This window comes from Tetrao urogallus, assembly GCF_951394365.1.
Source record: "Tetrao urogallus genome assembly, chromosome: 2".
Classification (NCBI taxonomy): Eukaryota; Metazoa; Chordata; class Aves; order Galliformes; family Phasianidae; genus Tetrao; species Tetrao urogallus.
This window is the reverse complement of record NC_136814.1, coordinates 107,573,439-107,590,657: the sequence shown is the minus strand read 5'-3', so window position 1 is coordinate 107,590,657 and position 17,219 is coordinate 107,573,439. Positions and strand designations below refer to the sequence as shown.

At 42.7% G+C, this 17,219-nt stretch overlaps 1 protein-coding gene across 1 annotated transcript; it reads right to left on the bottom strand.

The window, feature by feature from the left end:
* Positions 1 to 3,199: 3,199 nt before the first annotated feature.
* On the bottom strand, positions 3,200 to 16,335 carry RHAG (Rh associated glycoprotein; the record flags this gene model as incomplete). Its single annotated transcript, XM_079549874.1, has 10 exons — positions 3,200 to 3,277; positions 6,963 to 7,036; positions 7,863 to 7,948; positions 8,915 to 9,036; positions 9,347 to 9,484; positions 10,012 to 10,175; positions 10,713 to 10,860; positions 11,012 to 11,162; positions 12,068 to 12,254; positions 16,230 to 16,335. 10 exons carry the CDS (start codon positions 16,333 to 16,335, stop codon positions 3,200 to 3,202), a joined length of 1,254 nt encoding a protein of 417 aa, XP_079406000.1.
* Between the last annotated feature and the right edge of the window lie 884 nt (positions 16,336 to 17,219).

The following is a 17,219-nucleotide window of genomic DNA, read 5'->3' as shown; positions in this document are numbered from 1 at the left end:
TCAGCACCCACAGAGGATGGGGTGCCATCCAGAGAGATCTAGATAGGCTGAGCAGTGGGCCCAGGTGAACCTCGTGAGGTTCAACTGTACCAGGTGCAAGGATTACACCTGGGCCCCATCAACCTCCAGTACCGTACAAGCTTTGGGATGAATAGATAGAGAACAGCCCTGCTGAAAGTGACCGGTGGGCGTTGGCAGTTAGAAGCTGGATATGAGCCAGCAATGTGCCCTTGCAGCCCAGAAAGCCAGCTGCATCCTGGGCTGCACCCAAACGAGCATAGCCAGCAGGGCAAGGAGCTGATCTGCAGTGAAACACTTGTACGTGTTGCCCAGCGGTGTCGTGCATTCCCTGTACTTGGAGACACCCCAGGTCAGGCTGCACGGCACTCTGAGCACCTGAAGGAGCTGTGTGTGTCCTTGTTGACGGCAGGGGAGTGGGACCAGATGGCCTTTCAGAATCCCCTCCCATTCCAATGTTGCTGTGATTACTTATACCTGGCTGGGAGCATGGAAGAGGATCTAGAGCAAGATCTAGGTTCATCTCTCACTGTTTGGCCCCGAGTCTGCTGCTGGCATTTGGAGTAAAGGCCAGGTCATTTTGTTTTCTTGGATGACGCCCCAGAAAATGTTTAAAGCCTATGTCCAACTGTGTGCTAATTGGTGTGTTTCTTCTGTACCTCCGCAAAGCAGGTAAAAAGGTACTGTGAGCCTCATTCCATCCACACACAGATAAGATTTAATTATTAACAATTGATAATTAGGCCTGTAACCAGCGGTGTTCCTCAGGGGTCTGTGCTGGGTCCGGTCTTGTTCAACATCTTCATCAATGACCTTGATGAGGGGATAATGGCCACCCTCAGCAAGTTTGCTGATGATATGAAGTTGGGAGGATTGGCTGACACGCCTGAAGGCTGTGTTGCCATTCAGCAAGACCTGGATAGGCTGGAGAGCTGGGCAGAAAAAAACCGGATGAGGTTTAACAAAAGCAAGTGTAGAGTCTTGCATCTGGGGAGGAATAATGGCATGCACCGGTACAGGTTGGGGGATGACCTGCTGGAGGGGAGCTCTGCGGAAAGGGACCTGGGTGTCCTGGTGGATGACAGGTTGGCCATGAGCCAGCAGTGTGCCCTTGTAGCCAAAAAGGCCAATGGCATCCTGGGGTGCATTAAAAAGAGCGTGTCCAGCAGGTCGAGGGAGGTGATCCTCCCCTTCTACTCTGCCCTGGTGAGGCCTCATCTGGAGTACTGTGTCCAGTTCTGGGCTCCCCAGTACAAAAAAGACAAGGATCTCTTGGAAAGAGTCCAGCGGAGGGCCACGAAGATGGTGAAGGGCCTGGAGCATCTCTCCTATGAGGAAAGGCTGAGTGAACTGGGTCTGTTCAGCCTTGGGAAGAGAAGACTGTGAGTGGACCTGATCCAGGTCTATAAATATCTAAGGTGTGGGGGGCAGAATGGCGAGGCCAGGCTGTTCTCAGTGGTGAGTGGAGACAGGACAAGGGGAAACGGCTGGAAACTGCAGCATAGGAAGTTCCGCACAAACATGCGCAAGAACTTCTTTACAGTGAGGGTGACGGAGCACTGGAACCGGCTGCCCAGGGAGGTGATGGAGTCTCCTTCTCTGGAGATGTTCAAGACCTGCCTGGATGCCTACCTGTGCTACCTGGTGTAGGGAACCTGCTTTGGCAGGGCGTTGGACTCAATGATCTCTGGAGGTCCCTTCCAACCCCTACAATTCTGTGATTCTGTGATTCTGTGATTCTGTGATAATACTGACTCTTAGGTTATGAAAAGAAATGGTGATTCTGAGGTTTTTTTACTTACAGATGGTCAAGGGTTATGTCTGTGCAGAATTTCAGTACATGTACAGCATTTCCCTGCATACAGAAGATTTGCCAGGCTATTGGAAGGATGCTGTGGGACTGGATTTGTCTCCAGAAATGCACTAGGAGAAGTAAATAAACCCCCAAATTCCACTGTCCTTGCCTGCTCAGCCCTTCTGGTTCCTTCCAGTAAGACTCTGGCTTCTGCAGTGCCAGCAGGTGGTGAGTGAGCTGAGTAGTGTGGGTTCATTACAGATAAGGGTGATGGGCTATGAATAGCTTTTCCCTGCAGGATACATCCCCCCACTCATAACTGTGACATCAAGTTCAACACAGGTGACCTTTATCAATATTGTTGATGTTATGCTTTGCTTTCTCCATGCTAATGAAAGTTTGTTGGTTCTTCTTCCATCACCTTGATGTTTTCAGGGTGTAGGGGAACACTCATCCTAGTTATCACCTCACTGCATCAAAATATATATTTAATAACATTATAAACCATCTTACACAGTTTCCTAGGCTGACCTAGGCTCCCAGGGCTCTTCTTTGTCAAAAAGAAACAAGGACTTTCCAGAAAACAAGAGCTGGGTTACATGGGATAAATTTCCATGTAGAAGGGCCCATCTCTCTGTTCCAGTTTTTGAGGGAGCCTGAAGAGGTAACCCCCCACCTGACAACAGAGGTCAGGAAACAGCAGGTGAGTGCTCAGTTTGCTATAGTAAGATTGAGAGAACTGGACAACAGAAGCACAAAGTTTATTTTTTTTTCCATTTGTTTCAATGAGCAAAACGTAACTCCTGAGGGGACCATTCTGGGGGATTTCCTCATAGTAAATAGTTATTCCTCATGGAGGCATTTCTTTGCAGTCAGCTCTCAGTGCAATTAACTCATGGTTTCATGTGAATAAATGAGCTCCTGAATCCTCGGATAGGAATTTAGCTGTACCTAGTATCTTTATAGTTTTCTGAGGAAAAAATACGCAAGCAGAATAGGAATAATATCTGTGCTGTTTTGTATTACAGTCTCCCCCTTCAATCTGATAACTAAGCCCTTGTCAGCATGGGTTCATTGGGGGAAAGTCCTGACTTGGAAATTTCCTTCTATGATAAGTTCACCTGCTTGGTTGATGGAGGGAAAGTTGGAGACAGAATCTTTATAGATTTTAGCAATCCTCATTCCAAAAGAACAAACGTTGGGAAAATCAAATTGGTTCTCCTGAGCCTGACATAATGACAATTTATGCTAAAATCAAACTTTAAAAAAAATATTACAGAATTACAGCTACCTACAGCTCCTTCTGGAAGATATTTGTTGTTCTGGGGAGCTGGTTTTTAGTACTAGAAACAGAAAAGAGCATCATAAGGACTTATATATGTTTTCCTACATGATAGCTTCAAATCTGCTGTGCTCATCATAGTTGTTGGAATTAATTTCATGCAGCTTCTCCTCTTCTGGAACCTGTCATGGAAATCAAAGAACAGTTCATTTGATGAGATAAAGATATCAGGAGACTGAAGCATACTGAGAAGGTAATTCTGTTTGTACATATTATGTGTCTATTTATTAATTGTGAGGAATTTACTGACACTGAAGGACCTTCAAGTGAGCAGACTAATTACTACTGCCGGTCAGCACAGGCTGTGAGTTAGTTCTTCATCCTCGATTTAAAACTTTCATTCTCCTGTTTGTTTGTATCACTTTTATATGACAGGGCTATTCAGATTATTCAGACCTTGCTGAAAACCAGCGCTTATTGCTTTTCCAATGTCAAATAGCTTGCAGAACTGCCATTAACAATTTTTTCTATTTTCTTTTTTTTTCCTCTTTCCTGAGTGTCACAACTGATCACAGAATCACAGTCACAGGATAAAGAATCATGGAATGGCTTGGGTTGGAACAGACCTCAAAAATCATCCAGTTTCATCCCTCTGCTGTGGGCAGGGTTGCCACCACTAAATCAGGCACTGTCTCAGACTGCCCAGGGCCCCATCCAGCTGGCCCTGAGCACCTCCAGGGATGGGGCATCCACTGATGTTTTGTTTCATAACTTCCCATTGAACTGCAAGCATTCTATGACTAAAAGACAAATCGTTTGGTTTGTACTGGAGTTTAATTCATTCAAAAATTAATAACAACTCCTTGTCAGTTAACAACATTTTATTTACGTGTACTGTATATAAGATATAGATTTATCTTTATCTTTGAGGTAGGCAATTAAACATTCATGGTTACCAGTGTGGAATAAGCACTCTTTAAATCTTAATTGGCATAACTCTAGTAGAGACCTGGAATGATTGAAATGAGCTGCACTCTAGAGCTATCATTTTGTTGAGTGCAAGGGAGCCTAGCAAGGAAACTTCAGATATTCTTGCTTCTAAGCCTCATTGTCTGTGTCTTCATACATAAATCAATAATGATAGGAGCCAGAGCTTTAAGCCATAACTTTGATGGTAAGATCATTCAAACAAGAAGCACTAAGCACTATGATTCTATGATGCACTGAAGTGCTCTAAATCTCACTTAGCAATAAATTCTAGTTGATGATAGAAAAGCAGCACTGTTGAGCTAGGAATGCCTATACTATGTTTAAACTACAAGAAAAGTGAGAACTCTCAGGACAAGAGGAGAAAGGGAAATGGTTTCAAACTGAAAGAGGGTAGATTTAGACTAGATATTAGGACAAAATTCTTTACTGTGGGGGTGGTGAGACACTGGAACAGGTTGCCCAAGGAGGCTGTGGATGTCCCCTCCCTTGATGTCCTCAAAGCCAGGCTGGATGGGGCTGCGAACAACCTGGATTAGAGGGAGGTGTCCCTGCCTATAGCAGGGCGTTGAAACTGGGTGATCTTAAAGGTCTCTTCCAACCCAAACTGTTACATGATTCTATGATTCTCAGAATATAAATACAATAGAATCACAGAATCTCCAAGGTTGGAAAAGACGCGCAGTATCACTCAGTCCAACCATCCACCCATCACCAACAGTTCTCACTAAACCCTGTCCCTCATCACAACGTCCAAACGTTCCTTGAACACCTCCAGAGTCCGTGACTCCACACCTCCCTGGGCAGCCCATTCCAGTACCTGACCACTCTTTTGGAGCAGTGCTATTTCCTAATGTCCGGCCTGAATCTCCCCTGGCGCAGCTTGGAGCCATTCCCTCAAGTTCTATCACTGCTACACGAGAGAAGAGGCCGACCCCCAGCTCACCACAACCTCCCTTCAGGTAGTTATAGAGAGCAGGGAGGTCTCCCCTGAGCCTCCTCTTCTTGAGGCTAAACAATCCCAACTCCTTCAGCCACTCCTCATCAGCCCTGTGCTCCAGACCCCTCACCAGCTTTTAGCCCTTCTTTGAACCCGCTCCAGGGTCTCAATATCTTTCTTGCAGTGAGGGGCCCAAAACTGGACACAGTACTCGAGGTGCAGCCTCACCAGAGCTGAGTACACAGGAACAATCACTGCCCTGTTCCTGATGCAAGCCAAGATGCCATTGGCCTTCTTGGCCACCTGGGCACACTCCTGGCTCATGTTTTGCTGGCATCAATCAATACCCCCAGGTCCATCTATCAGCAGGAGCGCTGATAGATGATGGAAATCAGCTCAGCTATCACCTCCACCAGTTCCCTCAGCTCTGTTGGGTGAATCTCATCCGGCCCCATGGACTTGTGGCAGTCCAGTTGGACTAGTAGGTCTCTGACTGTGTCCTCCTGAATGGTGGGAGGTTTTGTCTGCTCCCCAGCCAAGACTACCAGGTCAGAGAGTGGAGTACCCTGAGGATAACTGGTGTGACCTTTAAAAACAGATGTAAAGAAAGCATTCAGAACCTCTGCCTTTTCCTTATCCTCAGCGGTCACATTCCTAGCCTCATCCAGTAAAGATTGGAGATTTCTTTGTGGAAGGGAGAGATGCCAATTCAGAGGGACCTCAACAGAGTTGAAAGATGGGCCTGGGTGAATGTAATGCAGTTAAACACAGCAAAGTGAAAGGTTTTCCACTTGGGCCAGAGGAATCCCAGGCATTTATACAGACTGGAAGGAGTGGTCCTTGAGAGCAACCCTGCAGTACAAGGATTTGGGGGTCCTGATGGGTGAAAAACTGAACATGAGCCAGCAGTGTGCTCTTGAAGCTCGAAAAGCAAATGGTATCCTGGGCTCCATCACAAGAGGAGTAGCATGCAGGGACAGGGAGGTGATTGTCCCTCTCTACTCTGCTCATGTGAGGTCCCATCTGCAGTAATGTGTCCAGGTCTGGAGCCCACAAAACAAGAAAAACAGAGCTGTTGGAGAGGGTCCAGAGGAGGCTACAAAGATGATCAGGGGACTGGAGCACCTCCACTAAAAGATGATCAGGGGACTGGAGCACCTCCACTAAAAGACAGGCTGAGGGAGCTGGGCTTGTTCAGCCTGGAGAAAAGAAGGCTGCGGGGTGACCTCAGTGCAGCCTTCAGCACCTAAAGAGAGCCTACAGACAGGAGGGGAATCAACTCTTTGAAAGGATAGATAACAGCAGGACAAGGGGAAATGGTTTAAAGTTGAGGGAGGGCAGATTGAGGTTGGATGTCAGGGGGAAGTTCTTTGCTATGAGAGTGGTGAGGTGCTGGAACAGCTGCTCAGAGAGGCTGTGATGCCCCGTCCATCCCTGGAGGTGTTCAAGGCCAGGTTGGATGGGGCCCTGGGCAGCCTGGGCTGCTATGAAAGGTGGAGGTTGGTGGCCCTGCCTGTGGCAGGCAGTTGGAGCTTCATGAGATCCCTTCCAATCCAGGCCATTCTATGATTCTGTGATTCTGTGAGATTCTTCTTGGTCCTCCTCTTACTATTGATATATTTGTAAAAGAGTTTCTGGTTCCTTTTTACTCCAGCAACCAGGTTGAGTTCAAGCTGGGCTTTTGCCTTTCCAATTTTCTCTCTGCAGATGTAAAGAACTCCACTGAGGCCTCAATTTCTTGGCTCTATTTCTGCTTTTCATTCAAAGCATGACTAGTTGGCTGGTCAAAAATAAATCCAGGTGTTTGCCTTGATAAATTCACAGCCTAAGGCTGGGCAACGCGTTTGGAAGTTGACTGATGTCCAAACCTCCATGTGTTGTATCTCTTCTAACATGATGAAAATATAGTTCCTTTGTTTTAACAGTGGTTTGTATCTTACCTCCCAATAAGCGGAGTCATCAAAGCAGTTCTGGTCAGATACTTGTCCCCAGATGGGCAGCTTTAGAATAGCACCTGCAGATAAAAAGACCTCAGAAGTTGAAAAAAACTATATCCAAAAATACATTCTTCAGATATGTCCTGGAATAGAAATATAGAATGATAGAATTGCCAAGGTTGGAAAAGATCTCTAAGGTCATCCAGTCCAATCATCCACCTATCACTAACATTTCCTCACTAAATCACGTCCTTTAGTACAACTCTGGGACTAAGGAAGGCACCACTATCAAGCTTTTGGGAGGAAATATGTTATAGTGATTTAGTTAACAATACTAAATTAAAAGAAATCACTAAAATGTCTCAGCCCGCTCTTCTCCATCTACAAAGCAGAAAAGATGGGAAATATGGTTGAGATCCCAATGGATATGGGCCAGACACAGCTCTCCTGTAAATCCTGTGTTGTATCTACCAGTTCACTACGGATGTCTCAGTCACCCTACTATAGAATGAGACATCTATATAGGACTAACAGAATGACATGAAAACATGGGACACCCAATGGGTCGTGAGCTAATCTCAAACTAGTTTCTGTTCAGCATTTTAAGTTTCTGAATCTAGAGCAGAACTTCCACTGGAGCAACAATAGTGCTTTTTGTATACAAAGCAGTACCTTAAGATATCTATCTGCTGTTTGAAGACTGGTTGAGAAACTGCCTTTCCCATATTCATGATTCTGCTAGCATGCTATCATGATTTACTCTTTTCTGTCTTTCCATTTCCTAGTTTTCTTGTGAAATTATTGATAGATTGAAATTCTCCACGAGCACATCTCTAACATCCTATATATTTCAACTGCTGTGTGCAGTTACAAACTGTGTACGTGAACTGTACGTGAACTGACCTGTCAATGCTCCACCAAGCAGTGCAATTCCAATTGTGCTGCCCAAGGCAGCAGCCTGTTTGCCAGCGGTAAGTTGGACACCTCCCCTGAAACAGACAGAAAAACAAGTCAACACTGAAAACTATGAAAAGTACAGAGTGAGGTTTGGTTTCACAACTTTATGTTTGCTCTCTGCTGGACAGAACGACTTGTTGGAAAATAACCTTTCATTGCCATGGCCACTGCAGAAGCCATATGGGACAGCCTGTATTTTGTTTTTGTTTTGGATTATAGTTTAACACAAGTTCTTTGAAAAGGTTACTGACATGTTCTCAATCTTCATAAAATGTTTCCCTTTATCAAAAAGACTACCATTCCATCTTCTTGTGATCTTCTTAAGAGAATGGAAATGGACCATTTTGTTGATTGGTGTTTTTCTTGTAAGTCTTTCTGTTGCCTGAGGTGTGATTGTAGAAGTAGGAGAATGACTTTTCTACTTCTGAAGGGTGATTTATTTATTTTTTTGACAACTGTTTAAATTTTTATCTGATCTTTGAATGTGGAACAAGCTTTGCACATAAACCATGTTAATGACAGGATACCAAGAACAGTCCCATTTAAATCAGAATCATAGAATCATAGAATCATAGAATCATAGAATCATAGAATTGCTTAGGTTGGAAAAGACCTTAAAGATCATCAAGTCCAACCACAACCCAACCATACTACCCTAACTAACAACCCTCTTCTAAATCACGTCCTTGAGCACCACATCCAAATAGTTTTTAAACACATCCAGGGGTAGTGACTCAACCACCTCCCCGGGCAGCTTATTCCAGTGCTCAGTGTTTCAGAACACTGATCTGAAATCTAATCAAAGGTGAATTTCAAAGAATCACAGAATTGTAGGGGTTGGAAGGGACTTCTGGGAGTTATCTAGTTCAACCCCTGTGAAAACAGTTCCCTGCAGTAGGTTTTCTGAAAATAAATCATAATTAGATCCAAGGAGAGTGAAAAATTAAAATAGATCTTCAGTAAAGGAAACTTCTTTCTCTTTTCTGAATATTACTTACTTAGTTTCATGTTGTACTGCAGTTACTATGATGCCAGCAATGCCTCCCAGTATTCCAGGTAAGCCGTGTAAATTATGGACTCCACATGTGTCTTGAATTTTCAGCTTTGATGCCAAAACAGGCTGAAATGAGGGGAAATGTAGTTCAAAATCAAGTGAGTACCTCTAATGCCACAGGTGTCCAAGTTCCCATCATAAATATAGCACTACAGAACACAGAATGTCAGTGATGTTCCCAATGTTTTCAGCCACTGAAGTTATCTCATAAGAATATATTTTAATCACATGCATTTCAAAATAATAATTTGAAAATAATAGAGAATTTACTTTATGCAGTTTATCAGCCAGTTTCTTTCTGTTGAAGAAAGCAAGCTCCAGTGAAGTTGGTGAAGCAGTATGTGAGTGAGAGCAGAGGCAGGTCCTGGATACTTACAGTCAGGAAGTGGAACCCCAGGACAGAGATGATCCCAGCAATGCTCCCAATGCACAAGGCAACAAAAGGGTGTATTGTCAGGTCAGCACAGGTACCCACTGCTACTCCTCCTGCCAGGGTGGCATTTTGAATGAGAACCTGCACAGTGTGCAACCATGAAGCTGTTAGACATGGAACTGAGGTTTGTTTTGGGGCTGAATGACTTGTAAGGGATTTTTACAATGAAAAACAATTGGGAATTTAAAACAGTTCCCTGTTATGAGTTGAGGGTGCTGGTTCAAAGCAGTTCTAAGCCAGTCAACCTCTTTTGGGTATTGCAAAATGAAAACTCAGGCAAGATCATCTTTTGAATAAGACCCAAATGTCCTTCTAAATGAACCAATGTCAGCAGGTTCCGCAGATAACAGAGTGGAACCATCCTGATAGTACCTAAGAGCATTCTTCTCTTCAGATGCAGCAATCCCATTGGGGAACCAAATCACATGCATAAAGCATTGTGGGTTGACTCAGAGTGCAATATGACATTGCAGCTTTCTGAAGCATAACAACCCTGGTTGTGTCTGCAGTGCAGGGGCTTCAGCTAGCTCATGGACACTGGGAACCAATCTATCACCTGTATTATAAGGGATTTCTTGATTTAGCAGAGGTAGTGGTAGGACTCTTACCATACTGAATTTGCCTCTTTGATCCAGCAGGCTGGAGAGGGCAAATGTTGTAACAGCACATGCTGCCACGGCGTAGTAAGTGTTGATAATTATTTTAATCTTGTCACCTTCATCTGCAATTGCAGAGTTAAAACTGGGCCAAAAAAGCCAAAGGAACAGGGTACCTGGATGGGCAAAAGTCAAAACAAAATGAAAACAATTTGTTCAGAAGAGGTGTTTCACTGTGAAAGATCCAATACTACAGCACTAAGTACAAGAAATGAGGAAGATGGTCAAGGGAAATGTAAAATAACTGAAAATGCTGGAAGAAATAGCAGTCAATGCAGAAGCTTTTGACTCTGGAAGTTGGGACTTTGATGCATTCTGGCAAACCTTACTTTAACATATTGCAACCCCTCGCTGTGCCCCACACAGTTAGAGCTCACTATCACTGTGAAAATGCCAGAGCAGGATGCATTAGTGAGGGAGTTCACATGTAAATCTTTGGTCATTTATTGATAGAACTGATAGCTTTCAATTATAAATTGATCTATGACTAGATCTGGTGGGCAGATGGATGAAAACCCAATTCAACACCCGTGTGGTTTCTAACATTCAGTAGTGGGGAAGCATAATAATAGGTGATCATAAAAACATGGATAAAAGAGGAGTAGAAGACTCTTAATCTCTCAGTATTACTTTGCTGTGCTACTTTTACTTACCAATCATGGCAAATATGTCTGAGTGATAGGTAGATTCCTCATTTTCATGCTTGTTTTTCAAGCCAGGACGATACAAAATGAGCGTTACAGCCAAACCAAAATAAGCTCCAAAGGCATGGATGGTCATTGAGGCTCCAATATCTGTAGCCTGTATCAGGGACCCGAAATAGTAGCACAACATTTACACAACAAAGAAATGAGGATTTGATTTCCTGCATGACTGGAAACATTACACAGTGAAAACGTGTTACAACAGGAAATTGTGAGAACAGGAAACAATTATTTGTAAATAGTTGTACCTTAAATATTTCCGTAACTAGATATTCATTGACTGCAAAGACTGTGATCTCCAGAAACGTCAGGAGAAGCATTTGAACAGGGTTGGTTTTCCCCAGGACTGCTCCAAATGAAATCAAAGCAGTTGCTGTGCTGAAGTCTGCATTTATCATGCTGAAGATGAGAAAACAAATGCAAGCAAACCAACGAGAAATGAGAGAGAAAATCAGCTTAATGGGAGCTGAAATAAAGATGTATTTAAACTTGTTATGTCATTAAATGACAGAGCAATAAATCTTCAAACAAAGTCACAAAGAATCTTCTTTTGTGGATAAAAATTACATCAGAATTTCCTAGTTGGGTTGTGTGGGCATCTTATAGAAGGCTGAGGAGAAAATGTGGGGAAATTGCCTCCTACTCAGCTGTCTGAGATCACAGTCAAAATTTGGAAGAGGTGTGTGTTGAAGATGTCTATCCCTAACCATTTGGGATGAGGTTTCTTTCAAAATCTTCTGCAAGTTTTCTTAGATAGCAGAACTGCATACATGGAAACACTCTGAGACCCTGCTAGAAGCAAGATGGATCAATGGAGGAGAGATTACAAGCACCTAGAAGCATTACTTGTGAAGTCCCTTCTTCTGAGGTTGGGCTCCAAACCCTGTGTTTGCACCAATTATTCCTTCCTAAGCAGGAGAAAACCTCATGTGTGGATTGACAGATTGCTCAAGCCTTTCCTTTGTGACCCCGTGTGCCATGGAAGAACAGATCCCTCTGCGCCTGCTGGGTGCAGGAGGGAGCCACACTACTGCTGAGAATTCTCCTGTTCGCACAGCTCCAGAGATTCCATTCAGTCTCTCCACATGACTTATGTTCCACATGTAACTTGTCAGCTCAGAGTTCATCCTGCATTCCCTTGACCCAGTGCAGCAGGTTCTGCTATTTGGGTGAAAGATAAAAAGACTGATAGCAGTGTTCCATCGGAAATTCATGAGTTTGGAAAACTAATCTCACAGATTTTGTATCTTTATTCTGATATTTTAAGGGATAGAAGTTTCATTTCTGGAAAATTTCATACGTACCTTTCGATGGTAACATGAATTTTCCCTCTTTCACCCCTGTGCAAAAATCCTTGCATTAGAGTGCCCCACTGAAGACCAAAGGCAGCAATGAGCATGTTGATACCAACACTGGTGAATCCATATTTCTTCAGAAAGGTCATCAGGAAACCAAATCCAATAAATATCATCACATGGACGTCCTTAAAGTCTGAAAGAAGATGTCTGACAGTGACTTGAGAGAAGAATATATAGGGATAAAGGAAGATTTAGCTGAAAACTGAAAGGATTCTACACTTATGTTATCAGTGTGTTCCATCCTTTCTGACCTGCCTTTTAGCTGAGTTTTTGGAAAAAAAATTGGTTGTTTTTATAATTTATCATTATGCAAGGAACACTAGATCTCTATGTGAACAACATTAATATGCCCATAGGTTTCATCTGGACCTGGAGCCACGTGGAACTTCACAGCTTCATGTCCTTGCAGAAAATTTTTCTTTCCTTTGAAATAAAGGTTGTTGCATCCATCACATCCTGGCCAACTTCAAAAATGTGCAAGAGATTGTTTTGAGAGTCTACTAGTTGGCACTGGGCAAAAGTATGATTGTGATTCTTAACAAAGTGTTGTAGAACAGATTGAGTTCTTCAACTGCCTACTTTGAATTTAACAATTTATATATGGCCCTAAATGTCTTAATGTTGCTAAGTAGCATAAACTTAGCCCTACTTCAAATATAATTTTTCTTTCAAACAGCATAGAATCATAGAATCATAGAATCACAAGGTTGGAAACGACCCACAAGATCATCTAGTCCAACCGTCTCCTCATCACCATTGCCACCACTAGCACTAAACCATATTGTTGTTGATCCATCTAAGCAATATTGTTGTTGATCCATCTAGTTCTTCTTTGAACTTAGTTTTAATATAAACTAAATTTATCACCATAGAATCATAGAACCATAGGATGGCCTGGGTTGCAAAGGCCCACAGCGCTCCTCCAGTCCCAACCCCCTGCTGTGTGCAGGTCGCCAACCAGCAGCCCAGGCTGCCCAGAGCCACATCCAGCCTGGCCTTGAATGCCTGCAGGGATGGGGCATCCACAGCCTCCTTGGGCAACCTGTGCCAGTGCCTCACCACAACATGGATATTTTATATTTCAAAAAAGGTTAGTCTGAAGAATTTTATGCAATTTAGTGAACACTACATCCACAAGATTTGAACCCAGTAATTGTTTTCTCTATTTTTTTTTTGTTGTTGTTGTTGGTAAGAAGACCAGCAGAGAAAAGCTCATTCTGTCCATTTCTATTTTGCTGATTCTTACATGTAAACACACAGGGACTTTAGACATTGACCCGATTATTACAATATTTGATTGAAGTTACATTCCACATTTAGGTGCTTTTGACATTCCTATTGTTTTGCTATATGTGTTTCTGTGTTTAGCCAAAAGAGGGCCCAGAAGTACAATAAGCTCCTGGAGAGTCTTAATAAACCCTGTTATATTTGTATTTCAGTCCTGAAATGGAAGCATGCCACTAGTAACATTCTTTACAGTTGTCTACAAACATCTATCATTATTGTAGAAATGTGGTGGTTCTCAAACACCCCCAACCCTTCAGCTTCTTTTTTAGGCCAAACATTTTCAAATTTATTTCCTGACTTCAATAATTTGAAATTATTTTTGAGGCTCCTGCAGTCCTTTGGGAACTCCCCATTTTTCTCCTTGTTACTGTTCCCAGAACTACTTTTCAAGCTCTTGTGTTGTACCTAATGCTCATTTTAAGAGATATGGAAACAGCTCTTCTGTTTGGGTTTCCACACTTTTGATACTCTTGAATATTTTGTACTGCAGTGTTCAGTGAAAGTTAATAGCTGCCTTCGAGCTCAAATGATTTCGTTGCTTCAAAGTGCCTTGCAATGAATGGAAAAATATGGTAAGAGCAGTACAAACAATGCTAATACAATCTTTCTAATTTTACCAGCAGCAATTTTTTTAGTTTCCTTTTGAGTGCAGGGATGCAAACACAGCTTAACTTGCCTGTATCCTCATGTCAGAGAAAATTGGTAGGGAATGTTTAGGAGAAGAACCTTATTAAAGTAAGGCGGTGGTGCTTCTCTGTATGAACCTCTGTAAAACTTTTTTCTTCTGTTTTTGAAATGATTTTCTATGAGGAACCATTAAGGTCTGTGGGATAGGATGAGGGGAAATGGCTTCAGATTTAAAGAGAGTAGATTTGGATTGGATATAAAGAAGAAGTCTTTCAGTGAAAGTGGTGAAGAATTGGCACAGGGTGCCTAGAGATGTGGTATTCATCTTATGCAGGATTCATGTATTTAGCATCTCACTCAACCTTATCTACTGTAGGAGATGTCTAAGTAACCTGACATTACACATGAGCAAAAGAACAGGTTTCAAAGACACCTTGATGGAGGAACTTAATTTTTGCTCTACCCTTCTATGGGGTTTCTTTGTGCTCAGCTCTCACTTGAAGTGTACTATAAGGAATCTTATCCCAGTCCCAAATATGACATGTAATCGATTTCACAAGCTGAGTGAAGACTTGCAACTGATCTAGCTCATTCCTTGTGCTCAAGCTACCTTTTGCACCTTCTGCTAAAGAACAGTAGGTCTAGAATGATTTGAAATGATGAAGAAAGCAAAGGACTTTGAAATAATCTGTTTCAGTAACTAGTTGTGTTTAACAGAGTGTGGTTCTTCCATTCTGTGAGGCAGGAAGAGAAAAATACTCCAGCAGATCCTGAACAAAGAAACTGCCTGTGATTCTGCCAAGGCTGCCAAAGACCAACATACTAATTTCCTTACAAGGTCAATGCATGATAGTGAGTCTTAATGCAAATACACTTAAACAGCTATGTGTATACTTAAACTGCAGCTTTGTTCTGCTGAAAGCAGTTACCTTACAAACTTGAAGGGAAGGAATACAGAATATTTTTAGCAAGATGAATCATGGGTCTATGGCAATACCTTAAATGCCAGCACTGAAGAAATTCCATAGGAGTACCTGTGAAATCATCTCAAACCCATGTCTTCCCATTTTAGTGGCATAAAACCTAAAGTTGACCATCCAAGTAACTCTGCCTGTAATAACTTCCTCCAGAAACAGAATGAAAAGCTTTGTTTGGAGAAAAATTTCAGCTAAGCCCCCCTTATCTTAGTGCAAAACTGCAATTGTCGTCAATGATTATTTTCACCATTCTAATGAATGAGTCCAAAACCACCAAAAATCTTGGATTTATGGTGCTGAGATATTTAAGGCATACAGTCAGGACTTGCCCTGCAGTTTTGAGAGTGCAAGATGTAACTGGAAGATGTAACTAAACCTGGTGAAGTTACCAACTCAGGGCTCCTTGGGATAACATGGAAGGAAGTTTGAAGCTATCAGTATGGGAACTCAGGGAAAGTCTTGACTCAGGATATATCCCAAATCACCTACACAACTCTGCCATTAACTGCCTGCCAGGTGCTTCTGCAAACTGCCGGTATGCACTTTGCAGATAGGGATGTTTGAGAAGAAGAGGGTCTACAAGTGAAAATACAGGTGTTAGGACATTCTTCTTCTTTCCTTCCAGTTGTTTACCGAGGATTAGATTTACATACTGCCAGGTCAGCATCATAAAGTCCAACATCAAGTCGGTGGTGTTCTCTTCATTTACGTCTGTGCTAGTAAACTGAGCAGCCCAGAGCTGTCCTCTGGCCAAAGGGCACGTGGCATGGCTTGACTTGTATCTGTACGTGCTCTTCCCTCCCAAAGCACCTTTCCCACCTGTGTTGCCTATCACAAACAACCTCTGTTTTTTGCTATACCTAGGAGGAGGTCAAAGTGCTGCTCTACCTGAGCCAGAATCTTGCTAGCGGTTCTGTAGTGTGAACAACTTGGTACAGCACACAGATTACAGCACAGTCATACACTGTCTGAGATGCTAAATTACTGTGCAGTCGTAGCTGTAGCCTGGCTCACGGTGGGCCAGGGATCATTTCCAGCATGTGCACAACCTGAATTTGTCTTTGAAGTCTACTGATTTCACCCTTCAGAAGATTCTTTGCCCCAAGGTCTGCTTTTCTTTTCAAGCTACTGTTATTTGATCCCCTAAGTCATTCAGAAGCGTTGGTTAGGATTAGTTGAAAGCAATTCTAACTTCCGCGAATCTCGGCAGTACTTACACGGATACGAAGTGATGCCCCCAGTGCCATACTCCACAAATAGCCCAAACAAAACGATGAAGACCGCTTCCAGAAGAAGAGCGATGATCGAGAACTTGAACCTCATGTTGGTGTCAAGGGCTGAAGGCACTGCGGGAGAGCTGGAGGCTGCAAGGACCTGATAAAGGACGCTTGCCTTCAACTGAGCTGCCTAGTTCTGTGGGTCTGGGTGATACAGCCAAAAAAAAAAAAGAGAGACAGGCAAACCAACTGTCACACCCACTATGGGAAGGAAACGGTACGGGCCAATATTGCCACCTCTATTTCCCAGGCTACTTCTGTGTATGAAATACTGGTTTAAATATTTCTCAGTTTGCAATGCAAAACAACTCCTTTAGCCACAGATACGTTCTGTGTATTCTTACTTTTAACTAAGAAAGTAGCCAAGAAGGAAATCTCATGTAGTCTGATTTGTTGCATGTATTGCAAAACAGAGCTACAGTCAGCTGTGTTTCCTGCAGTCCATCTACCTCTCCAGGCTGTAGCTTTCATCTGAACAGTTCAAACTTTTCTCATCTTATGGGAAACATGAATGATCTCCTACTTCTTCGTAACAGGATAAGTTGGGAAAAGAGAACTGTGTTTCTATTTCGTGGTGAATGAAGTGTACTTGGTGAGGACACGAGTTCTCATTGTGATCTGCTGCTCTAAAATAAAACAATTCTCCAAAAGAAAGGCAAAAAGAATCTTCCTAGCTGTCAAAACATCAAGCTGTGTTTTTTCAACTTAAATTATTGCTTTCTGAATTTCCTTTGGCACAGACGAGTAGAAATAATTCAGACACCAGATTTCTTAAATGGTTTTAAAAAGCTCAGCTTATCAACTTTCTCATGAATAAAAGAGCTAATTAAATTTCATTAAGATTATGAGAGTGTGGTCACTTATTCTTGAGATTCCCACTGATTGTCAAACTTTGTATTGAACCTTAAATATTTTCTGTTTGGGGGGAAA